The sequence below is a fragment of the Ambystoma mexicanum genome, chromosome 5p, assembly GCF_040938575.1.
Source record: "Ambystoma mexicanum isolate Mex_15411 chromosome 5p, UKY_AmexF1_1, whole genome shotgun sequence".
NCBI classification, from domain to species: domain Eukaryota; kingdom Metazoa; phylum Chordata; class Amphibia; order Caudata; family Ambystomatidae; genus Ambystoma; species Ambystoma mexicanum.
Window position 1 is genome coordinate 589,231,921 of NC_090930.1, and position 26,222 is coordinate 589,258,142.

At 41.3% G+C, this 26,222-nt stretch overlaps 1 protein-coding gene across 4 annotated transcripts in view; it reads right to left on the minus strand.

Annotated features, from left to right (window-relative positions):
- Positions 1-26,222, minus strand: part of DIAPH2 (diaphanous related formin 2) — a 5,141,990-nt gene that overhangs the window by 3,842,262 nt on the left and 1,273,506 nt on the right. For all 4 annotated transcript variants that reach the window (XM_069612994.1, XM_069612992.1, XM_069612991.1 and 1 more), the window contains one exon: positions 15,643-15,782. In XM_069612994.1, the coding sequence (XP_069469095.1) occupies positions 15,643-15,782 (140 nt within the window). The remainder of the gene's footprint in view (positions 1-15,642; positions 15,783-26,222) is intronic.

The following is a 26,222-nucleotide window of genomic DNA, read 5'->3' on the forward strand; positions in this document are numbered from 1 at the left end:
AATCCATCCTTACAATGCAAAACATTAAATAAAAAAGTAAGCAAACAAGACAATACCACAAGCGATGCATGGAATATATCTATTATAGAGTGGTGGTCGCCGCCCTATGGTTAAGGTGAGTCAGACTACTATAGCAACCGCTCAACATTCTATCATTGTTAACCTTTGATTTGAGTAAAAGATTTGACTGACATTTTGAAAGTTGTTAAGGGCTTGCACCCCCCGACTCGTAAAGATTTGTTAAAAAATAAAAAAGTTAATAAGACAAAAACACATTTTTTTCCAAAAGTGCGGCCTACTTCCCATTCATTTTGATATAGACAAACAAGGTCAATTTTTCTCAAAGCGCGCAGCCCAGCCCGCTGGACGGATTTGGACCAGGTCTGAAACAACTTGGGCATGAAGCGTTGACTCACGATCCATGCACGGTTTGGGGTTATTCTGTGCAGTAGTTATTTAAACATTTGATGGAGAAGGGGGAGCAACCTTTTCAAAAATAGATAACTACATCTCAGGGATTTACCCAAAATCGGGTGTTTTTAGACATGAAACAGCCACCATCGTGTTTTTCCATGGATGAGAGAGATAACCGCGGTTATAGCCAAAGATAATTGGGAAAGAAAAGTTGTTAATAATCTATTTGCAGGTTCATATAATTGCAAATAACTTTAGTATAGAGGTGGGGAGGTGGCTGGGGGACACCAAGTATACTTTGGAAGTTATAGGAGGTCCAGGGGCTGAGTTTGCAACACAAAGCTTTCTGTAGCTGCAGCTATAGCCTTGAATAGCCGGCATCTCAAAGCAAACTGCATCACAGAAACAGCGTGTGTTGTGAGGGGAGGGAGAGGGCATGGGAGGAAAGGAGGCTATCTCCAAAGTGCTTGGAGATGGCAGAGATAAGGGGCAACTTGTAAGGTGTTTGGGGGGGCAGGAAAGTATTCTTTCAGTTGTGTTCTGATAATCGTAGCTGTATTCAAGGCGATACAGGACTACAGATAGGCGCGGGTAAGAGTAGTTCCGTGCCCGTGGATATACATTTTGGGGTTCTGTGTTTTGTTTCGTTTTAAAAGATATTTTTATGTGTATAGTGACGGTCAAGGTGAAAAATCACTGCCCATGGTCAGTGACATGGTAGGTATTTGGGAGTCTTATCTATTTTGGCTGTGTGTTTCAGACTTTTACATGCGAAGCTGTGGAGAAAAAAATAAGAACATTGTTTAAAAGAAAATACAGAAAAGATGCCTCATACACTGTATTTTAACCTCTCTATTCTCTTTCCATGCTATTATATCTTGTGCAATTGTACCTATTAAATGTGTCCCCACCTAGTTTACTGTCATGCAATCTACTGTGCTTTCTTTATCTTCATCTACAATACATAACTACATGAGCAATCTTTTACTGTATTGATCTTTTAACTTCTATTGTATTATAAAACCTACAGTGACCCCCCTTTAACAAACAATTTTTAACTGTGGTTATAAAGAAAAGGCCAATGAACTCTAACTGTGGTTATATTAAAACAATCTTTCTGGGTATTATTTTATTGTATTTGTATAATAATATGTGATAAGTAGTCCTTAAAAGGATTGTTTTGGGGTAGAGTGTAGTATTTTAGCACATTTGGAGTACTGTTTTGATGTTATGATGGAACACCGTATTTCCTTCATCGGATAAGGGTACTGCATCATGTCTATAGATATTGGCCATGTAGAATTGTATGTTGTTTAAAATCCATGATTGGTTGTGGTCTCTCATGAACGCTGAAACTACTTCCCTAACATTTCTCTGATTTTTCAATTTTGCCATTGAATTTGGTGGTCCATCTCCATTTCTGCCTCTGTGTCAGATTGGAAAAAAGATAAAGACGGTGGGAGGAAAAGGTTCCATTCGTTTTTCCAAGTCTTGTTTCATCATTAAAGTAAGGGATACACCACATACATTTCCAAACCATTGCCTCCACAAATCATTGCCTCCACAATGAATTAGTATGATGTCTGGGTGCCCTGTACTTTTCAGACTTTACAATTTTGGCAAAACTTAGAACCAATGCATTCCTCCCAATCCAAACCATTTAATTGTAAAATCTCTCAAACCAAGGTCGATGTTAATATTTAGTTTCTCACATAAAGCCAGTAACCAATGCAACCAACTGCCTCTGAACAGCCACACAGTTTTTAAACCAGCTATGACATCTGCAGTCTATCTCTGTTTCCAGGAAAATGATAGTTTGTATTTCTAGTAATTTCTATGAAAAGGGTATATATGATGTGTATGGCCCTCCTTACAACACCGGCGGTAACCAATGGCGCTATTAGCACCATGGTTGCTGCCGGTATTGTAACGAGTCCGCCATGGTGCAATGGGGAATTACCACCCCATTCCAAGGTTGGCGGGGTAGTAATTCCCCATGCACCATTGGCCCTTCCCCATTCCCATTTTTGCCCCATAGGGCTCAATGGGGAAGGCTGTAATTACAGTACCGCAAATTGCGTACCGTAATTACCTTCAAGGTCCCTTTGCGGGTCCCTACTTTAACGGCTGGTCCAGACCAGCCGTTAAGGTCGGGAGCCACAAAGGGATCTCGTAATTAGGCGCTAAGGGGTTAACGGCGCCGCAGCCTTTTACGGCGCCGTTAACCCCTTAGCACCAGGGTCATAATGAGGTCCTATGTGTTGGTGTGTGTAATTGGTGTAATTGGTTGATGTTACTGGTGTAATTCTGTGTTTGTCTGTGATAGGTTACACTTAAAATGTGTCTGCCATTTTTGTATTTTGGTTAGTATACAGTCCTCTTTTTGTGATTTGGGTTTTGGAAAGTATAAAAGCTATAATATTATGCAGTTTTGTCCTTTTGATTATCTAACTCTCTATGCCCTATTCTCTCATTGGTTGTGTCCAACCCATCCTTTACCTGTTTTCAAATGTTATCCACTGTGCCTAACCCCAATCTTCTATATCCTAACTACTATGTATACTTTATCATCATCCACCTTAAATAACTCCATGAGCAGTTAATTAAATTGACACCTTTTAAATAGCATTGTATTGCTACTGTCGCTTTTGTCAATTATATTCCATGCTCAGATAAAATAGAAATATGAATTTGGATAGCCGCGGCTATACAAAAAGCGGAGTGAATGGTGTATTGAGGATCGCATCCAGCAACAACAATGACAGGGGTATTTACCTGTGGATATCCAGCACCCGCTCAGTGCGCAGCGTTGCTACCTGTGGGTAAAAGTGGCGCCCTGTGCAGCCGCGGATATATTCCGGCAAATGGCACATAGTGTGTTTGTGGACATGTGGTAGACACAGCAATCTGACATTTTGGGTGGAGTGGCGTCAGAGATGTATTGAGTGATTTGGAGAACTGGGAGAGACAAGGGGAGTGGAGGAAGACCATGGGGAGTGGGGAGGGGGGGCTGGTTGGAGTGTTAGGAACACTTGTTTGGAGTTGGTGGAAGTATAAATACATTGTTCTATTTGTAGTTTCTTTTGTTTAGCTGCTGCTAACTGCAAACGGCCATGAAGGGGCTTTTCAATAACTGTGTCTATTAAAAGAACTTGTCTAGGTGCGTGAACACTTTTTATCATATCAATGGTCGTACTTGTAGACACAGCTATGGCAATAGCTACATCTATAAACTATAGATTTTCTGTTCAGTAATCATATTGTTAAGTGGATGATGCAGCCCCCAATATTTGTGCATGTTATTTTATATGCTTAGGTGTTCTCTTATTTCATTTGAATATTGGAAGGTCCGCTTAGTGTAATTTTGGGCTTCCAAAAAAATGTACATGTAGCCGGTGTAAGGAAAGCATGGTATCAAGTAGCAGACACAGACACAACTTGATTACACGTTTCGAAAACCTTTATTTAGTGTTTTGGTTGGGTTGGTAGAATTCCTACCTGGCCCTAACTCTAGAATGGTTGTAGTCTCGACCATTAACAACAATTCAAAACAAGTCCAATTCAGTCTAGTCAAAATAAAAAGGCCTATACCAAAAGAAACTAACCCTGCCCTCCTTCTCAAAATGACAAAATGTGTTGAGGAAATACAAAATGAAAATAGTGTCAAAAGAAATGGCTTATGTAACAACGCCCTTCCCCATGTTCAGCACCACAGGGTCTTGAGAGTTTCTTAAAAAGGATAGTTGGATGGCACAGTTCTATCCGTCTTGCACACTTTGGCTTACTGGTATAATTCAACAGTTCAGGCTGGGGCTTCAAGCTTCTGACAGTTCAATCACTTCCTTAGGATTGCTCAGCCCTGTAATTAATACACAGTTCTACTTTTGACCTTTACTTTCCCACAGTTCACCAGAGACTTCCATCCGCCGGGCTCAAGCCTGTCTTTCTTTTCGTGGGGGTTCCCCCTTGCCCACATTTTTGTCCTAGGTGCCTTTTCTTTTCGCTGTCGAAGAATTTCACAACTGCAAGGCTTTCACATAGACCTCTGAATGACCAATTTGACCTTTCTTTACACAATTCTACAATGAACAATCTTCCACATCTTGCCTCTTGGTACTTGTAGATGTGTATCCTCTTTAGTTTGCCCTTTTGGCATCTTTCAAAGTTCATATGCTTTGCTTTACATTTATTCAAAATTCCTTTGGTATCGTGCTTACTTTCTTAACTTTGATTCCCGTCGTAATACACTTCAACTCAGAACATTTCACAGAGACATTTGAATGTGCGATTCCCCCTCACAGGACCACTCTGTTACTTTGTCCTCTTTCCTTTTTACATTTCAGCAATTGTCCTTTCATTTATGTGTTTTATCAGCGAACACACAACCTTCAATTTTTGAGTTACAGTTTCTTTGGCTTTTAACACAAACCAGACATTTGTTGCCTTCGATAACTCACTGATCATGTTAATTAATCTTCTTTCGTCAACGTCTTTCATGCTGTAGTCAAGGCCGGTACCAATGCCTCCTCTGCTCCTCCCAACTCTGCCATTCACTAGGAGGGTTGCAGCTTCTTCCAAGTACCTTGAAGGTTTCTCTGATCCGCTCACTCGGTTTCAGCCTTGGATGCTTACAGCTTCCCGAAAGTATGGAATTCTCACCTGGCTCTCTCTCGTTCTTCGCAATAGCCAATCAGCCCCTTGGCCTTCCAACTTCCACAGCCTGGTTCGCATCAGCACCAAAAGAGCTGTTCCTTCTTGTACCCAGCCATGCTCAGAGTGTGCCTTTGCGTGCCACTTTCTATCGTGACAGGGAGCGTTAACAAGTGGCAGCTGTTTGTAGTTAGGATTACATGCCTTATTCTGCCTGGCCTCATTACAGGGACAGAGCTATTTCGAGTCAGTAGAGGTAATCTTTGTGGCCTCATTTCTCATCTTCCTCGCTCAGTAGTGTTGTCAATGTAAAGTGGGAAGGAATTATGGGAACTGTAGTTTCCCATGCAATAAGCAGGGATAGGGTTTAGATGGGTTGTGGAGAGAGGGGGTTACCATGTCTCACCATCAGGTGCTGCCCCCCCACTCCCCGAGGACCTCTTACCCAGGTTATCCTCCCTCGCTTGTCCACTCCAGGGTTGAAATCCAAAAGCAATGGCCTTTTCCTGGCCACCTGAGTATGGGATCACCAGGGACTAGGTTGTGAAACACCCTCTGGTTTTTCACACTGCAGATCCAAAGCAAGATCTGTAGCTGTGTCGAATAGCCATGCAATGAAAGATGCTTGGTGGGTAAATCATTGATTTCTGTGAGTGTTTGTTATTGGTTGTTGTCACTTTTCTCTTTGTGTAGCTCTCTGTGATAGGTTCTGGTGAATTTTAGATGTTTTATTACTATATAGTCCTCTTTTTTAAGTATTAGTTTTGGAAAGTATAAAAGGCACAATGTTCTACAGTTGTATCCTTTTGATTCCAGAACTCTCACTGTGCACATGGCAGTAGTGTGCCTGATGTGAAAGTAAGTGTTAATAAATATTTATATAGGTGAAGGTTGTTTGTATTGTGTGTTAGTTATATTAAACACTGCTATCACGTGGTGTTAATTATGATTTTTTTTCATCTGCTCTGATTGTGTGCAAGTATTGTTTAATTAGATTTGTAAATCAATGGCATTTATATGCGGGCATTTTGTTTTTATATTCATGTAACTGAGGTTGAAGGTTTGATCGAATTTGCTGTGATCTTAATGCACTTTCAGCTATGCAGTACTCTTAGCTGTTTTGAGTTTTCTGTGAGGTAGTAAAATTGAAGGTGTTTTGTAAGTGCATTTTAGTCATTTTTTATTTTGTTTATTTTGTTGTAGCTTCATCTTTCTCATCATCCCAGTGAACTTGCACTAGATGCTGTACAGTTAACACCTGTGAAAGGCCAACCCATATTCAAAATATAGTGGTACTGCTGGAGATGGGAGCAGTACTTCTGTAGCCAGTTCATGAAAAGACTCCTATGTGAACCTTTTTAGCATGTCTGATTAGACATAGACATTCTTGGGTTTTTATATTTTGTCACAGCACCAGATAATAAACCTACAAATAGACTGGAAAAGTATGGTGATTTAAACAACCTTGTTGGGTGTTTCCAATCATTTGTGGATTTTTTTGGCTCAACACTGGGATTTGCTCATAAGAAAGAGGATCCCTGCACAACACAGGTCAGTATATTTATGTCCTGGCCTTTGACAAAGTATTGACATAATAAGAACACATTTTATCACTGTCATGTTGAGGAGCAGTGTGCTATTTTGTATGTTCATTGTAATAACAGTTGGTACATTTTTGGTCAATAAAATCATGGAGCACTAGTGAGTAAAGAATGTGTTCCAGGAACCGAGTACATTGTCCCTTGGCTTGTGGTTTTTTAATAGTACCCAGATGGGTTAAGTGATAATTAGATAAACAAATATCTGCAAGTTTAATTTAATGAATTGTGATCAGTAATTCTGTGTGTGGAAAGGAGATATCCACGGCTGCGTTTTAACCTTTACATAAATACTCTTGATTGCAGAATCAGATGGCATATTGTCTATACAAGAAATAAGAAAACTAAGCTTATTCAAGTTTGATGTATTCCCCTGAAGAAGGTTCCAGACCAACCTTGGAGCTGAAACAAGTTGGGATGGCACATGACTAGTAGAAGTCAAATGTGCATATTTTAAAGGGTTTTAGTTGCTATTCAGTAGCTCTTGTGGAATTGGTGTATTTATGTTTTGTCACTTTAAGTCACTTGTTGGTGGTTTAATGTTTATTTGTATTTAGAAGGTTTCACAAACTTCGTGTTTCGTTTTCCCATTTGGGGATAGATGGATAGACATATGGTCTAGTCAATAGCGTACACATATGCTTCCATCCAATAGCGATTCAATTCATGTAATTGGAGGAATTGATTTTAGATGTGGATTTTGAACCATTTCATATGTATCATTTTTTTCATTTAAAATGTTTTGTATGATTAAAAATATTTTCTTGAATCCAGAAAAAATGCAGGTAATTCTGGCACCATCATTTTTTCTTGACCAACAAAACACAAGTTAGCCGTTAGGGGCCACGGAACTTCCGGCAGGCCTGACCTGCCAGTAGATCAGGCCCCTACTGGCAAAGAAATGCATGAATCACCTGCACTGGTAATACTGGTGGCAGTGATTCAGGCAATCCCATCCTTTGGACTACTTTGGGACTCCATGGAATTGAAACGTATCTTCTTCTCCACTGCCCATAATATCCTGGTAATACTGGAATATCAGGTGACGGAGACGGTAAGATAGATTTGACTGTATCCTGCTGGTAATACCGGGGGATACCGGCAAAACTGTAATGAGCGCCAGTGAGTGTGCTCAGGATCTAATAATGAGGTACCAGTTATACATCTCTGTAGTGCCAGTATTAAGCCTTTCAATGAGATATCTGATCATACTTAATCTGACGAGCAAACAATAGCCAGTGGCTCATTCATCATATCAGGGTGCAGTTCAACAGATACTCTTCATTGATCATCCAGCTTCTCTACACCATGTAAATTATATATTTTTTTAATGGTTTTCTAAAGCCCCAACCCATGAACTGGACACCATCACTGGGTAGCACACAATTCCTGCACACTGATGACTCTGCACGTAGCTCCTTTAGCCTGGCGTGCTTGTGCCCCTGCAACATATGCTCCCAGAGAGTTTGCACACGTTTTCTTTTGGACCTGTAGGAATTCAAACAGTGCTGCTTTCTAAAATGATTAGCATTCATTTAATGGAACTTGCATTTCCACTTTCCAGATGAACGCGCTGAAAAGTGGATGTTATCTTGCCACAACCTGTCTGTCTGTCGTTCAGCTGTAGGACTACTGCCTGTAATGTGTGATCCACCAGTCTGCAGATGCCGTGGCTACATGTCTATGCCTTATGGTGTCAGTCTAAATCTTAGACCACGTGCACATTTTAATCACGTACTAACCATCGTTGGTCCCATGCTGTGGCACTTACTGTTCAGTAGAATGTGCTCACAAACATTTCTATGTTGTATTACATACTTGCTGGTCTCTGAAAATATTCACTAAACTTATATAGATGTTCCTCGAGGTCTTTTGTCAGTTTGTCTCTTAAGCAAAGAATAAATAACAGCTGCTTGGTTTGGGGAAATCTCGAAAGTTGTTCTTATATAAAAAAAAGAGCATGTTCATTCCTCAGTAAAATATATGTTGGTATCTGTACTTTGCATTGAATACCTTTCCTTTGAATGCATTTACATCCAGGGTTTTGCAATGGAAAAACATGCATCAAATGCATGTTTTTTGGGGGTAAAGGGGTTTTGGGGTGGCACCCCCCAAAAAAGAGAAAAAAAATGCATTTGATGCAAATTCTTTCGTTGCAAAAAATTAGAAGGAAATGTCCCTCGATGCACAAAATTTGATGGAAAGACCATAAACCATATATGTTTAATTCGAGCACACAGCTCGGCCAACCTTCGGCCATTCCCCATCATGGCACTGTTTGAATATATTGTTAATTCGATCGATTCGCTTTCTTGCATGCTGTTTCTGGGCAGAACTGAAACCTGTTGACAGCAGTTGGTATTTATGAGTGTGGATGACTCATTATTTTCACTATGAAGATGAAGGCAAAGAAGCGTCCACTGACTAAGTGCATATTCAATGGAATTGTTTGTTTGATACATAGATGGATACATGATCAATCATTGGACCTTTATATGGTTCCGTGAAAATCAATGTCGAGAGCTTCTGTCACCTTGCAACTTTCTCTTTCTTTGCATTGCTTATAAAGACCCCTTTCCCTTTAGCCGATGCAGCCACATGCTAGTTGCACCATTTGGAGTTGAATTCCCATTCGTTCTGGTTTTCATAAGGTTCTTTGATAGATCACTTAGGACAATATTTAGGGGAAATGGCTTTAGGGATAGCTAGAAAGCCTTTTATTTGTGAACTTGCTTCATCAGTTATAGAAGTGTACCTAAAAAGCAGTGCAACTCTGATTCCTGTGGGGGACAGAGTAGGAAGGAAGGGAGCAACGTGACACACATTTTTCAAGAGTTGCAGTCATGTTGGTTGTCAGCCAACTGAGTTGAAACAGATTTCAGTTTACGTGTAGCTGATATCCTGTGCTAAAACTGAGATGTGTGCTTTAACTTCACAAACATGGTTGCAAAATGTAGTGGAGCTGTTAAAAGTAAAAACAAATGTAGTGGAACACCGCTCCCGCCGTTCCTGCTCACTTCCCCCACTGATGCTTCATGAAAGAAAAAGCCACATCACAACAGTTAGCCAATGACCTACAGAAAGACAGACATTGGGCCTCATTATAAGCATGGCGATCCAGGAACTACTGTACCTGTAAGCATGCTGGTACCGTAGTTTCCGGACCGTCAAACTACGAGCTGTGCTCGCGGGCAGCTGTCAGCCCACCAGGTCTGGCCTCAAGGACGGTGCCGGTGCATCTGACGTCCCCATTCCCATTGAGCCCTATGGGGCTCAAATGGGAATGGGGACTGACAGGCACCGGCACCCGGCAATGCAGGAATTACCGGGTCTGGCAATGTCGGAATTACCCGGTAATTCCTCAGTAATGGATTCGGAAAAAATGCAACTCCGGCAGCAGCCGTGCCTGTTTTACATGCACGGCTACCACCAGGGTTATAATGAGGCATGTTGTCTCCTGAATGAACCGAACAGAAATATGTCAACACTGTGTAGGATATAAGGATCCAAGCTGCTTTCTGTGAAACTGGTCGAGGTCTGTGGTAGGAGAGAAAATCAGGAGGCTGGATCGGTATGTAGACTAGAAGCGAAGGCAAGAATGGGCCACAAAAGGCAAGCTTGATATAAAGGAGTGGCACTTAGTTGAGGAGTGAATTGCGAGGCGCTCACTGAAGCAAAATGGGTGTAAAGTGGAATTGTAAGCACCAGCAAACTGCAATGTAAACAAGTGCTGCAAAACCAAACCGTAATGCTGGCCTTGCACCCAACAATCCCGATTTGGAATGTGCAGCGAGTACTGAGCCACTGTTACACGTCTCAGAGGATTCAATTCAACACTACAGCTAAGTCAATGCCTAGTCTGGGATACTGAATGGAAACCCTTATTGATATATCTTTATGTCCAGTTCATGAGTTCTGGACGACTACCCCTATATGACACCCCTCTCTTAGAATCCCCCTGACCCCACTGAGCCAAGAAGTAGTTCTGTTTTGCAAGTTTAAAAGGTTTATTTGAGAAATAAGACAAAATATAGATACCACGCTTTTATAATAAATTAATAATCGATATCGCCCTTATAAATATAATGTTAATCAACAATGGGTAATCTGACACTAGCACACTTCTTTATAATCAATGAGGAGTTAGTATAGGATGGATCAAGTAGCAAAAATACTTTTATGATTTCAAGGGAAAAGCAGGGAAAAGCAATGAGGAATAAAATGCAGTACAGAAATACTTGAGATGATTTTAGCAAAAGATAAGATAATCACTTTTTCTCTGGCAATTCACCCCCCTCCCCTATGCAATGTAAGAAATGGAAGGAGATGGAAAGAGGAGCCCACAGTTCTCAGGAATGCCATCAAATACAATACGAAATTCAGTTCCCCCCCAGCAAGCTTAAAGGAAACAGGTAGGAGTTTGAAACACAGGACCAGAATGCTTTTTAAATGTGATGGCAATGGATGGGAAAATGTGCCAACTGATTTTAATTCCCTCTAGAGATTCAGGGTGAGTGGGAGATGCGTGTTGGTATTAGTTCAGGCTCACTTTAGCAATGCTCTATGAGTTATTACCAAGTTGCAAACGGATTTTAACAAAAGAAAGAATGGAGCTGCTATTTTGACAAGTGGAGAAATTGAGCCAAAATCGCAAATCGCGGTAAATTTCGCGAGTGCGTGTCTCGCGATTGCGGAAAAAGTATAGGGAGTAGCAAGTCGGTTCTAGGTTCGTTGGAAAGCTGAGATTCTAAATTTCGTTCCTAGCCCAAATGGTTCCAGAGATACGGACAATTAAATAAAGGTAGTTTTTCGGATTTAAAGTAAACTCAAAATGACAGGTGACAGCTTGCAGCTTCAGAATTGACAGGTGACAGTTGTGCAGCTTTACAAATGACAGATGACACGATTTCTAGGAGGCTGTTCTACTTAGGTAAAAATAGTTTGGATTAGATTATTTTAACTAAGAGATTGGTTCTGCACAGTTCTGCTAGGTACTCACAATATAAATTTGAAATAGGCCTCGCCACGGATCTGGTCAGGTTTTAGACTGGACTCCGGTTCTGGTCTCGGCACTTCACAGCGATCTGGGTCACTGGTTCTGCTCACAGCAGTCTGGGTCACTCTGGATCTCTGGTCTGGTCTCTGGCAATTGTTCTTGGCAAAAGAATTCAAACAGCTCGCCCGGCTGTGGAATAGTTCGCAAATGATTTTAAGGTTGCTGAGGCCTGCTGAGAAGAGTTCTCAGTTTGTGGATTTAGGCCCTTGCTTTAAGTTCTGAAGTAAAGTTCTGGTCTTTGGAGATTGATGGATTTGAAGTCTGGATCTCTGGATGTGAAGTCGTCGGTCAGCATGCTCCGCAGTAAATGGAATTGAATGTCACTACCTGTCCCAGCAGTCTCTTTTTATGTGTTTTGAAAATGGGTGTGTGCCTGGGCCTAGCTAAGCCTGCCCCTCTCTACTTGTCATTGGCCCAATTCTCCCCTCTCCCAGGATTGGGGGAAGGAAATGGATTGTCAGCATGATGAAGTCTGTTTATGGGTCAGAGGATCCTCCCCTGGTCAGTTTGCCCACAAATCTATATTTGATTCAAATGCATCCTTCCCAATACAATTTGTTGAAATTACATGTGCACATTATGTATTCCTTATGGTCCATGCTTGTCTGCCTCTGATCTTCCTGGGGGCTTGCATTCAAAAATTACATTTTGCGCTTTTTAACTGGTTTTGCAATATCGGACATTTACCCAAAGGTACACACATGTGCGCAAGGAGTATGGACATTAATTGATGAAGTGTCAGATTTTTAACATGCAGACATTTGGAGTGAGACCCTATTTTCCGCTAGCAACCCCCGAGAATACACCACAGGGTCCTAACGCCTCTCAAAATGTTCACAGAAAAATCACAAAAATAATGATATTACTTATATCATTCTGACAAGTCCGCACTATGAGTTATCTATCTTTTTAAAATTATACCCTGGTCAAAAAGGGGTGTGGCTTCCCACATCACAGGGTGAAATAACTGGTTTATCCACTTCCCCCAAGCTCAGCTGCTAGCAGAGGCACTGCCCCTCCCAGTTTCCCCTAAGAGGAAGCCACTTTACGGCCCCCCAATATAACATTTGCCTGAGTCCAGGACAGGCCTTTGTTCAACTCCCTGTAGTCCCCAGCTGCTCCACCCCTAATCTAATCAGAGAGGTGACAACTCCTTTTGGCAAGGGGAGTGGCTGAACAGGTTTCAACTCCTGTCGGGGGTAGTTGTCAGGCAGAATCCAGTTTCATTAAGCCAGGTTTCAGCTAAATGTCACTTTTTGTTCCCAGTTTTCTACATTCAAATCAAACTGACAATTTTTACATATACATTAAATAATGACTTCCTTCAAGTCATTTCAGAATATAGTTTTACATTGTATCCACCTCTTAGCAAGTCTTTCCTTGGTCTGGTTTTGTTTCATTTGTTCAGTTTTACACAAAAGTCTGGTGGTTTTAAAACGCCGGCTTACTGATAGTGGTGAGTACTGGTAATGCAACCATTTTTGGGATTAAGAAAATGAATTCCCCACAGTTCTGAGTTGCTTTTTTGGCAATCAGCATTGCCATTCCCAATGGTTTCAGGCTAATGTGTGTGTAGCCCACTGGTGGTTTTAGGCAGTGCCCTCCTGTGCTCACAACATAGGTAAAAATGGGTGGCAGCCTATTCTTCATGTTTTCCCTGTGCACTCTCTGGGGAGTTCTGGCCATCATGATGTTTTCCATGCCAGTACTGCACAGTTTTATTGTAGGGCTTGGATGCATGGGTAAAAACATCCCACACACGTATGCTGTATATAATTACTGACACCATGTTTCTGGAGTGTTTGTAACACCCCAAAACTAGTCCAACAACCCACAACCTTGGCTGCTACAGACACCACTCATCCCATGCTAATGAGTTACTACTTGTAGAATGGCTAGTGACGTTGAGCAGAGAGACTGTGAGCTAGTGTGCAGAAAAGGGGAACACTTGCCATGGGGGAGGTCAGCAAACGGGGAACTAAAAGAGTAAGAATCCAGGAAGACACGTGACGCTGGAGAGAGGTCACGGTGGACCAGTAGCTCTGGAAGCCCCATGAGACTCTAATACCTTCAGCCGCCTGTCGCGTATACATGGCGAACACATTCACCACAGGTCTTTCACATATGATTGTGAGTGAAGAGGGGGATATTGTAAGCCGAAAAGCTGATAAGAGACCTGTAGCTTCAAATAATAATCCACGGTCTACAGTTCTGTGTCGTAGATGTGTTGCTGAAAGATTTTCATATTACTAGCTAAACATTACTATGTGATGCACTTCTGTTTGCAATGAGCCACGCCAGTGACATTCTGCTTTCAATGAATAATGCAGACTTAAACAAAGCCGACCTTTTCACACTACTGTTTACCGAAATATTAGCATGTTGAAAAGTAGCAAACTGTACTTGAAATGTCTGCGAGGTTGGCCAAAGTGAATATCCTGAAAATGCGGATTCTTGCATGCCATGCCGAATGAGTTAACCTAGGCCAAGTGGCAACCCGACTTTCTCTTTATATAATACATTTGCTCTTTGCCCCTGTGCGCTACTAGAGGAGTCTCATGCTTGCTTTGCATACGTTCTAGTCTTTTTTCTGGCGACTCACACATGGTAAAATGGATGATGGGAGAACACTCATATGAACCTTAAAAGTGGGTGCTGTACTTATTGTCATAGTAGTTGTCCTGTACGATTGAATTCAAAACGTACACTGCTTTCAGTGCATCTTTACAAAACTTTTCTTTAAAAACAATAAACAGCACTTCGACGTAGGACAAACTTCTCACACCTAGTAAAAAAAACACTGTTGGGGATTGGGTCAAAATAGCCTGAGTGTCTCACGTCTGCTCGGATTTGAGATTCTTGTTTGGTATGTTGAAAACCCATTTAGATTGTTTTTTTTTTCCATTCACCCAAAGAGGCCTGCATCCTTGTATATATACATAGGCTCATAGACCTATTGGGGAAAGCACAGGGAATGCATTTTTTGAATTGGCATTTTGCCCCCATTCGTGCCTACACAGTGCCCCTGTGTGGCACTCAATGTAACCATTGGTCATGTCCATTGGGCCGTTTGCCCATAGTATACCCTTCTGCCCAACACTAGGCCCAGTGCCCAGTGGGACACAAAGGATTGTTTGGGGGTGTATATTGCTTTAGGAACCATAACTGGCGATTTGGGGGCAGGGGGATGGGGGGTTAGGACTCGTGCTGCAGCCACAATTTCGCAGCAACTGATTTTTTCACCTGTGAATTCGTATGGTTGTCATTACCTTTTATACAGGATATGCATATATATCCCAAAAAGGGTCCCACTGATCTGAAAAGCTTCTTGCATGTCAGACACAGAAGCCTTGCCTGTCATTTGTGTTTCAGTGATGGTCAAATGCTTCTCAGTCACATCTTTGTGTTGACCCCCCATTCTTTGGCTCTTGCTATCAATTTGTTGCAATCTCACCAAAAAACTGCAAAGAATTAGGAATTCTTCATAATCAAGGCTCTTCCTGGACATGACGGTCTAAATGTACAGTTATTCCGAGTTTGCATTGCTAAAAAACCTGAGTGGGTGGAAGTGTGCCCAACGTATGTTGATCAAGCTTCTCCATTGGCCACTGAGCTTCCTGGCTAAGTAATATCTGCAAACCAAATGTCCGAGGGCAAGCTAGACAACAGTCCTTCCAATATAACATCACCTTGAGCATTTGAAAGCCTGAAAGCTCATACGGTAATGCACCTACTGACAAGGAAAGTGTTCCATCTTCAGACCAAACGATATAATCATGTCAGACTGATTGATCCTTTCTCAATTTAAGAAAAGGAGTGCCTTAAAGTTACGTGCTGTATTAAACCATGAGACCATGCTGGATTGTAGCAACACGTTACATACACAAAAATATGATGTGTTGTCAGTAAGAACATGGTACATACCTGACAGGGTTACTTGTTAATGATACCCTCAACGATTCTAAGCAGTTCACAAGCTTCTCATCGGTGATCCCAGATCGCAGCTCATGGACATATTCTTGCGAAGACAGAGTGAATTCATGTTTGCTATTCCTCAAGCCTCCCTGCAAAATAAAAGAGGCACATCAACATATATTAAGTGCAAAGTATGTCCAGCCCTATTTCAGAAATAAACACACTAAATTCTAAAACATTATTCACTGCACAATGTTATTCTTAATCTGGAGAGGCATGTGGCATTATACATCGTTCATACAGTCCACAGGTTCATCTAAGTGATGAATTGTGTTGGGGAGCATACCTCCACACCAGGTCGATGCATGTTATAAATGGGTGCCACCGTAAGGGGCCCTTAGTGGAGTTGGGTGCCATATGCAGCCCCTTCTGCAGGACTAGGGGCATCCTGCATGTATGGGGCCCTGATGGTGGCTCCACTCAGATTCCCTTGGCATTCCTGGAATAGCCACCCTCAGATGCTGGATACCTTTTGGAAGGGAAGCATTGTGTACGTTCCAGGGAAAAATGCCCAAGTCCGGTGGAACCTACCTGGTACCATACTAAACACCTTCTCGCTTTGGGCTCAGCACTCTAGAAAATCAAGATCATCTCATAGCAAGTTTACATTCTGTGCTTCCGTTATTTGGCTGTATTCTCAGTGTATGATCTCTGAGGACTTTCGGAGGGGAGGAGTGGAACATTCCCGGACTCCCGAAGAAGATTCACCCAGGAAAACATTCTCAAGATGGGTTCCTGCACACTCCCTCAAGGAAGCCATTCATCACACAATGTTTCTATATCAGAAAAAAGGCCACTGCATTTCTACATGTTTTGGTAGATGGCGAATTGTTTAATAGGACGAGGTTTACACTTCAGATGAATGTGTGTGAGCAACCAAGGAAACTGAGCGATCAAGATCCAAACAAAGGCAGTTCCGAGGTGTCTCCCCGAGAATATTTTTTAATATAATGGGATTAACTTGTGCATGGTCTAGCACACTTCTGAGGCTAGTTTTGAAAAAAAGGCACATAGTTTGCAATTGATTTCGCAGGGTTACAGAGAATGTTCCAATCAATTGCATTTATGCTTTGTCTACAATATAAGCTGGGTTCCTACTAAATTTAAAGAGAAGAAAAAACAATATTTTTAATCCCAAGCATGCCTATGCTTTCTGTCCTAGTATATGTCAGTACCCCCACAAAATCAGAACACTCATGTTGGCTTTGCAAATTGTTCCAGTAAAAACGTCATGCCAATGTGTCATTGTCTATGCTCAGAGGTGCATATGGAATATGAAAATGCTGGTAAGAAAAGTGTTATGTTGCAGGTCAAACTCAGTCATGACAGGAAGAAGTGGGGGAATTTCAGCGACCACACAACTGTAAATCTGATACTGCATTATGAGACTAAGGAAAATAGAACTTATAAAATGGGTGTGGTGGACACAAATCAGGTAGGGAGTTATAGCAGATCGACATCGAAAAATATAGAAAAGGCTAAGAGATACGTGGTTAATGTATCCCCTCACAGTCTTTTAGAATTTAAACATCTAAGCGCAGAAGAGATGGAGGATTGGTTCCTAGGATTCCCACAACATTGTACACTCAACACACATAGGGCCTCATTATTATGTATGACAGGCACAGCGACTGCCAAACTCGCCTCCATGACCGGCACCTGCGAATGAGAAATTACCGGGCCATTACGAGTGTTGTGGCCCAGTAATTGCCCATTTGCGGGTGCCGGTAATGCTGCACTCCCTCTCCCCATTCTGCCCCATAGGGCTGAATGGGGATGGGGAGCATGGATGCACCGTCATTAACGGTGTCAGAGCATCCGCAAGTTATGCTCGTGGGAGGCCCCGCAGCCTGCCAGTTCAGACCTGGTTGGCTGTCAGGCACCAGCATGCAAAACTCGTAGTTTGGCGGTACGGTGACAACAGTGCCGATAAGCTTACTGGAACCGTTATCACTGTACCGCCAAACTCCTAATGAGGCCCATAGTCTAGTAACAGTAATCAGGGAAAAAAGTGCTTGATTATGACAGGGCCATAAGGGATATCAAAGGATCTATGTGACGTGAGATCTGAAAGTAAAATGGAATCAAGAGAGTGATAGCAATTTTCAGAGAATAATAAAAGCCATTAAAAATAAATATCTTAACTGGGTTCGTTGGTGGAAGGTGGCTGGTGAGCAGGCTGGCAGAGAATGGTGGGACGCTATGCTCCCGGCACTCTAGATCTATCTGGCAAGTGTTGAGTGCGGTGAAAGGGAACAAGAAGCACGCACTTAGAAACCCAATAGATGAAGCCCAATGGAGTGCACACCTGTAGAAATATTGTGCAGGGGAAACAGTTAATGGCAAAAACATTGACCATAGATATAGTTCTGATCCTCTACTTAATATAGATCAGGAAGAGATATTGAGTCAGATAACACAGCTGCAATCTTCCAGAGCTCCAGGCCCAAATGTGCTCTGTAATGTGATCATTAAAGAAAAACCGGTAATGTGGGCAAGCATAATGGAGTTACTGTTGAATAAGGATGTCTGTACTGGTATGGTGCCTCGCTCTTCGAGAAAAGCAATTTCTGCGCCAGTATATAAAAGAGGTGATCCCCTTTACCCATGTTAACTATTGAATGGTATCTATGTTGGGCTCGACTGGCAAGCTTTTTGCGGCACCGATACTCACTAGACTACAATGATGGGCAAATGATGAGGGCCTTTTAGACAGATTCCAATCTGGTTTTAGATTGGGCTATGATACTATACAGAACTTGAGACTGATGGATCACCTTGTAGGAAAAGTATGCAGTTCAGAGGGCCCAGATGTGTATGCCGTCTTCATAGACTTTCAGGCAGCATTTGATTCAGTTATCCAACAGAATTTATGTCAGAAAATGGAGGTGCACAATTGCCCAGAGTCTTTACGTCATTTTTGAAGATGTTACATGTGGTTACTTCTGTATGGATCCCTCTAAATGCAAGAGGTGCCATGACCAACTCTATAGCAGCTACTGGGGGGCGGTGGGTTAAGCAAGGCTGTGTCCTGGCACCTCTCCTATTTACCATTTATTTGGCAGATCTGCCTGAGTGTTTGGAGGAGGTTAAGGGATGCCCTCCTAAAGTTGGTAAATATAGGTTCGAATGCCTGGCATACGCAGATGATTTAGTGGTCCTGGACCATACCTTCTCTGGGGTATGAAGAGCGGTAAAGAAGTTATGGGCATATGCCAGGGAGAACCATTTGAATATAAATAAAGGAAAAAAAAAACAATGTGATTCTTGTTAGTAAAAGACAAAGAAATAGACCAACATTGTGTGTTGAGGAAGACACTGTTGACTATGTAGAAAAATATAAATACATGGGGGTGGAATATGAAAGAACAGGGGGACTATGTTGACTGCATACATCAACGCATAGTAACAGCTGTGCACTTGACAGGATTAATATGGCAGTTTATAAAATGTTCTGCCTGCTTCTCTTTGGAGGGATCTAAGTGACTCTACTGCCAATGTTTCTTTCCTGCCATACTGTATGGTTTAGATGAGCTGACCTTCTCAAATTGTAATTGGCTGCAGGTAGTGGAGGGCAAATTCTGGCAGATATTGCTGGGTTTACCCGTATGTATCCCTTTGGCAATCTTAGGATTGTAGCTATGACTCGTATCCTTAGTTTCAATGTTAAAAAAGAACCAAGCATTAGTGTATATTAAAACTATGAATGACCAAAGCAGTTTCTTACTGTAAAGTTTAGGCAATTAACTTCTACATGGTAAGGGGGCCAAATTTGAGGACAACATGCGCAAGCTGTTTTTTGAAGTGGATTGGTTTCCGGATTGGCAGACAACATTCTAGGAGAATCAATGTTCCCTCACTAGAAAAATGTAGCTGTAGGATTGGTGTTAGAATTTTACACACTTATCAGATTTAAAAAGTTACAACTTTGTCGAGAACATGGTGTATTTATACTTTTATGCCTCTCCATTCACTTGCATAGATGTATTCCATTGCTACGAATGAATTGATTGCCTCTATTGACAGTACTAGGGTTACGGTATTGGAGATGGCAAAACACGTTCTTGTAGAATGTATTGCACTACGGGATGTTTATATTCTACATTTGAGTAGCCAAGTTCATGAAATAGACACGATTAAGAGCTCTGTCTTCTGGCAGCGATGTATGAATACTGGCAGTATGGCACTTCACATATCATTATATAGGATCTAGTTGGAGGTGTTGAAACATCTGAAATGTCACAAGAAAAGTCATGAGGAACAAAATATTTACACCTGTTAATTTAGCAATGCATTGGATATGAAATAATATAGTATTATTTGTCTATTTGACTATGTATTTATATGTCTCGTTTTGTATGACTAGTTTTATAATGACATGTATAATATGTGAGTTTAAATGTGTATTATATATGTGTAAAGTTGTATACTGAAACACATTACAATCTTTTTTAAATGTGTGCAAAAATATCCATGCTGGCTGTGCCAACATAGGTCAGCCTCCGCATGTAAGAACACTTGTTATCTTTACCCATAAGGCCAGCAAAAACTTAATTCTACTGTAAGAAAATATTTGCATACTTGCTGCACCAATGTAGGCTAGTGTCACCATGTAAGTGCATTTATTGTATTGAAGTTGCCCATAATGCCAGTAAAACGTTCATGTCACAATATCAAACTTGTCTGACTGGCTTCGCCAATTATAATTACAATTGTTCTTTTATTTTTCTTTATAAAGTGCTTAATACCAATGAGTGGTTTCTAAGCGTGGGATCAAGATTCAAACATGTGTTTTGCCGGGTTGTCTTGCTTCCAAGACAACCGTGTTGGCCCTGAGCTATCCTTCCTCCCCAATGAATGTAGATCACTATCACCACAAATTTCATGTTGGCTTTACCCATAATGCCAGTAAAAAAACTATGCCACTGTAAGTACACATGTTCCTGTTTACAACAATGTAGAATAAACCACACAGAATAAACCTACGTTTGCTTTAACCATGAGCCCAGTAATGAGACTATAAGAACACATGTTCATGCTGGATTCACCAATATAGTCCAGGATCCCCAAGTAACAATGCTTTCTCTGGATTTGCTCATAATGAGAGTAAAAAGTGTTATATCACTGCCAGAAAATATGTCCATATTGGCTGTGTCAATACGAGTCAATATCCCCACAGGAGAACACTGATTTATGCTATGCACATAATGCCAGTAATAATATTAAGTTTTCATTTTGTGACCTTGTTTCCTCCAAGCCCCCCACCAATCAGTGCATCTGTGACTGTGGCCCATATTCATGCACTTTGGTACACATCCGCAAACACCCCAACGCAACATGCACACAACTCTCTCATTCACACATGCATTTACATCATGTGCTTACCTGTTGATTATGATTATACATGAGTTAGGATTATACATGAAGGCATACCCATATAACCATATTTAAATGTGTTTTTCCTTACATGTATGTCACCTCAGCTGGAGATCAAGACTCCTACTGCTGTCACACTCACAGGCTGTATGTCCATCTGGCTCCCATGCACCCCACAGACGGGTAACCAGGAAGCAGGTGATATATGAATCAAACATTTTTCCTTTCCTAGTGCCTGACTTGTGCAGCACAGGTGGGGGAGCTTAAACAGAATGCCCAGGACCTCTGGATTTGCTGGTGTGGGTGTAGGGTAATTTCTACACACTTTGGGCCTGTAGTATCCCAGCTTGCATGCCCAACATGATTGGCAAGTTTGGGGAAACAAAAGGTCCAAGGCTTTGCATGGCTCATCACGCATGTGAGGTTAGCTTACTGTAAACCAAAGGAAACCACATGTTTCTATCAAAGAGAGCACAGATGTCCATTTCAATTTCCTTGCTGCAGGTGAAGGAGCACTCCGTTATTCCAGTCACCCAATATGGACAAGCTGCCACTGTTGCAATGTGTGTTTGGCAGAGGCAAGGTAATGTACATTTGTAATGCATTGGTAACAACAACCCACATAATATAACAAATGCACACTCTTAATTCTCAATTAATTTACCTGAACAGGCTTCAATGCAGTTGACTGTGTTATGCAAATCCATTTCAGAAGTTACTTAGACAAAAAAGATGAAATGACAAAAGAACGCAGATCTAACTTTGCAGAAAATAATCAAGAATCAAGTTCGGAAAGGCTAGGGTGACATCTTACATGCAAATGTCAACAGGGAGAGCTAGAAAGAATTGTAAATATAAAACATTGAAGGGCTTTTGACCAACTGAAAACAGGATTGAACAAGCAACGTCTTTTTAACACTCAAACTGAAACCCTTGCATCCACTGCGCCCCCTTTATCAGTCAGCCAGGCAAACTTGCATATAAACATAATACATTCTACAGTAAAGAACATTGGTTCTCAGTAACATGCTCGGGCTTTTTAGGGTGGAAATACTGCCAAACTCGTTTACCTAGTAAAACTCACATTGGCGCTAAAATCACCAGTTTAGTAGTTGCGGAAAATGCGTTCTAGTCATTCCTAGAGTTTAACATGTTACAGACAGAGCTCCCTATAAAGAATTGCAGATTGGTTATTATTTATACCATTTCCATACCCGACTTTACTCTATTGTTAACGGTCATTTTACTTTATTTCTCTTTCGCTGTGCACAGCCTGAAGTAAGGATCTATGCTGCTTTAAAGGATTGTAAAATAAATATAGTGGAAAATAATGAAGGTATCAACCTTCCAACACTGCGCTTTGCTCTTTGCCTCCCTGTGTTGGGCAAAAAAAAGAAAAAACTCAATCTAAATATTCCCTTAGTTTATACTGTACTGTGACAACATTCAAGGCCAGTGAACATCATTATCCAATCGTCTTTACGACACTTTTTACTGGATGTGACATCAGGGCCCATTAGATTTTTATATCTCACCAAACACAAGCCTTGCTCGGAGAGGACACCTAGCTGTGCTGTTAACAGAATGATTGTACACAATACAGCAGCATTTTCAAAACATGAAATGCACAATGAGTCCATACATTTGCCACCGTCAACCCCTCTAAGTTGGACAAATGATGGGGGAGAGGGGTGGTCTAACTCTCCACATAAATTCAGAGCCACATGTTGCTCTGGGTCAAACGCCTGACCTAATTGTGTTTAAAGTGGGGTTCTGAAGATTCTAGCGCACAGGCAGTTCTTAAAGAATAAAGTGATGAGAAATATGAACAGCCGTGTTGGAATGTTCTAGTGATGGTATTTGTACATCAGAGGGCAGGAGACTGCCAATGTAAGATAATGAATATTTGTGGTTGATGAAAAGGCAGGATAGATTAGTAAACTTGTGGTCAATTTCATTACATTCAAATTACCTGGAATCCTCCCTTGAAAAACTCACTGAGTACTTTTCTTATTTTATTTATTTATTGTGCATTTGTAAGAAGCATATACATCAAGTGAATTGTGTTTAAAAGTGCCTACAGGGCAACACGGAGGCAAAACGTGAATGAAAGGCAATTATAATAACAATGATGAAAGATAGAGGCGGTCCTATTAGGCCTTGTGAGCATTCAGAGCGTGCAAGTGCAGAGAGCGATGGGATAAGGGAGCTGGGTAACTGCTAGGAGTGCCATGAAGGGAAATGCTAGGGGATAAGCTTCAAGCAGCGGTTAAGTGTCTGGCCGAGATCACTTGGTAAGAGTGGTCAACTGACGAAGAGAATAATTGCAGTCCTGTGAGATGGCACGGGTCAACGAGAGCCAACAGGAAGTGCTAGGGGTGAGCGGAGGCTGAAGGCTATTGGGGGGCGGGACCCAGAAGGACACATAAGGGTCCTGGTCACCAATATCAGGACTGTGGGATTTAGCAAGGGAGGGGATGGGTGGCTGTTCTTCATTATGTATGCTTACCATTAATCAGAACAGTAAGCATTTTCAATAAAAACTGCCACACCATAATTGTAACACATTCATGTCAAAGAAACCTGTTGTTTGTATCTTACATTATTTGTTTCAGATTTCTTACCCTAGCCTCACAGGGACTCCCATTTCCTGTTCCCACTAGTCAAAGCAGAAAGGATGGGCCTCCCGGCCAAAGCAGTGCCATAGGATAGCAGAAATCCTGATGCACATCACTGTCAACCAATCCAACAAGCCACCATGGCACCAGATTTGCACCCTCTTTGCATTCTCTCAATATGAGGTGAACAGACGAAAGGTACCTATGGATATATTTCCTAAATTACTCAAAGCATAAAAAATGTCCAGAAATAAACTTACCCCTTAGCCTACGTGATAAGGCATTAAAACACAAAGCTTAAGTCAACGTTTCATGATCTTTTTTCCCCAGGGAAGAAAGTGTGCAATTCAGTACTGCACACGTGTTGATCCTAGTCTAGTAAAAATTGTGTGGACTATTTGCTTCATACTTTTCAAATATGAGTAAATATTATGATTTAAACCAAGGTCAGTTTCTTTCATTCCATATTACTTAAATAGGAAATATAATGCAAAATTCAAGCAAAATACGAACAAAAGAATGACACTATGAATTTGAAGGCCCCAAACGCAAGTCCCTTTCACATGAAAAGAAGGATTTGTCAATACTGACACAAACACAGCTTTGCATGTGTGATTGCAAATGAAAACTGAAGGGCCCTGTGAAAATTGCCTACCTGTCATTACCCAAGGAAAAGAAGCATTTTAATTCACAAAGAAAGATGAAAAATCAAAGGTCCCTTTCACATGAAAAACAGGATTTTTAAACAGTCACAAAAACGTCCAGGCATGTTTATTTACATTTTGAATGTGAACATTGTACCGCTTCTGACAGGAACATTTTCAGGGAAAAAGACATGGTGTGTGTTGACAAAAAGTAATGTACATTATGTTTCGCATACAAAATACCAGTGACATTTATTGAACCACTTTGTTTTCCATGGAAAAATGTCAGCCCAAGGCAAACCATTTCGGCTTTTGGGTGGGCATACTTCACAAAAAAATCCCCCACTGCCAGTTAGGATGTTACATCCCCATCTAATTACAACTGCAAAAAGTGTGTCCTGCTAAAGGTGTGGAAACCCCAGTGTTCCCCAGACTTGCTGGATCTGAAGGCAGTGATAGCAGCACAGTTCCCCTTGGTTGGAGGATGACTAAAAGGTGTGAAGACTGGGGGCTACAACTTCAAGCAGGCATCTAACTTCAAAGAGCAAGCTGCAAACAAAAAGAGAATAATACAAACATTTGTTACAGGCTGGCACAGTGAGACCATATGACCCGAAGGCAGGAGAATTTCATTTGTCCCACATGAACGTTTACAGTTATTTTAAAAGGACTCTTATAACTTAGGTATTTTCCCAGCAACTGTAAGGTGGATTTTCTTCATTGATGTACCATTTTTTAAGTACTTTACAGACGATTTTGTAGATATAAAATTAATCCACCTGCGACTCAGGGAACTGTAATGGCTATCTAATATGTGTTTCTGGCTGATCTGACAATGTTCCAAACATGGGAGTTGGTAAATGGGTGAAGGGCACTATTAGGAATATGGGTAATATATTACATATTCAAAACTGTTATGCTTTTCATGGAAATGGCAGAACATTGCCAAATGGCTGTACAAAATGTTGTGGACACGGCTGTCGTCTTATTTAATTCCCAATGATCAGCTGAACCAGAAAATATGTATTCTTTTGCAGTTACTAGTACAATTATGAGGTTTTGCCAAATAACTAGTTTTTGCCAAAAATTTGATATGAGAACAAATGGTGCTTGTAAATTAATCTGCAATATGTCTGCTCAAGACTCTTAAATGAATCCGTAGAGAGGGGCTGGATTGGGGAGGAGAGAGAAGGGTAGCTGTCCAATCCTAGTTGTGAGTACTCTGGCAGGGTACCAACCCCTACCCCAAAGATTGTAAAATTGATGGTATTATCACTGTTACATAAGAGGGGCACCACTTTGAGGAAGAGACAGAGCTGATGGAATTTACCATCAAACGAGTCCTGCCTCAACTTACCATAGGAAAGCTGCAAGGGAACACCAGAGGAGAGAGTGCATCTGGGTGGAGCGGACTATTGCTAGGAAGGCCAAAAAGCTGACTGGGTCCACTGGTGGAGAGTGGGAGGCCATCCTTGAGACAGAGACTTTCTATGTAAGTAGAACTGAGCCCTGGGAAACCAAAATGTGGGGGAATCTGCTTACCTTATATCCTTTTCCCTTTAGAGTGGGTGGGGGCAACAGTGTGTAGATCCTTAGCCTACTTAAATAACACGATTAATTTAATTAACTCTCCATTTGGTGATTTGTGTTAGAATTTGAAATTAACAAAGCTCACTTTCAAGTGTGTGCTGAACAACTACAGCCTATAATATAATTGGGTATTCCCGTTTGTCCTGTTGACCCAGACTTCTTTAAGGAAGAGGGGTGTCTTTGTTCTTAAATCAGTCCAAGCATTTTGACCAACTTCCCTTAACACAGGCCTTTCAGTGGAGGAGGATCTGAAATCTAGAATTTCCCAAATCATTGAAATGTTTCTGTCCAACTTCCCCAA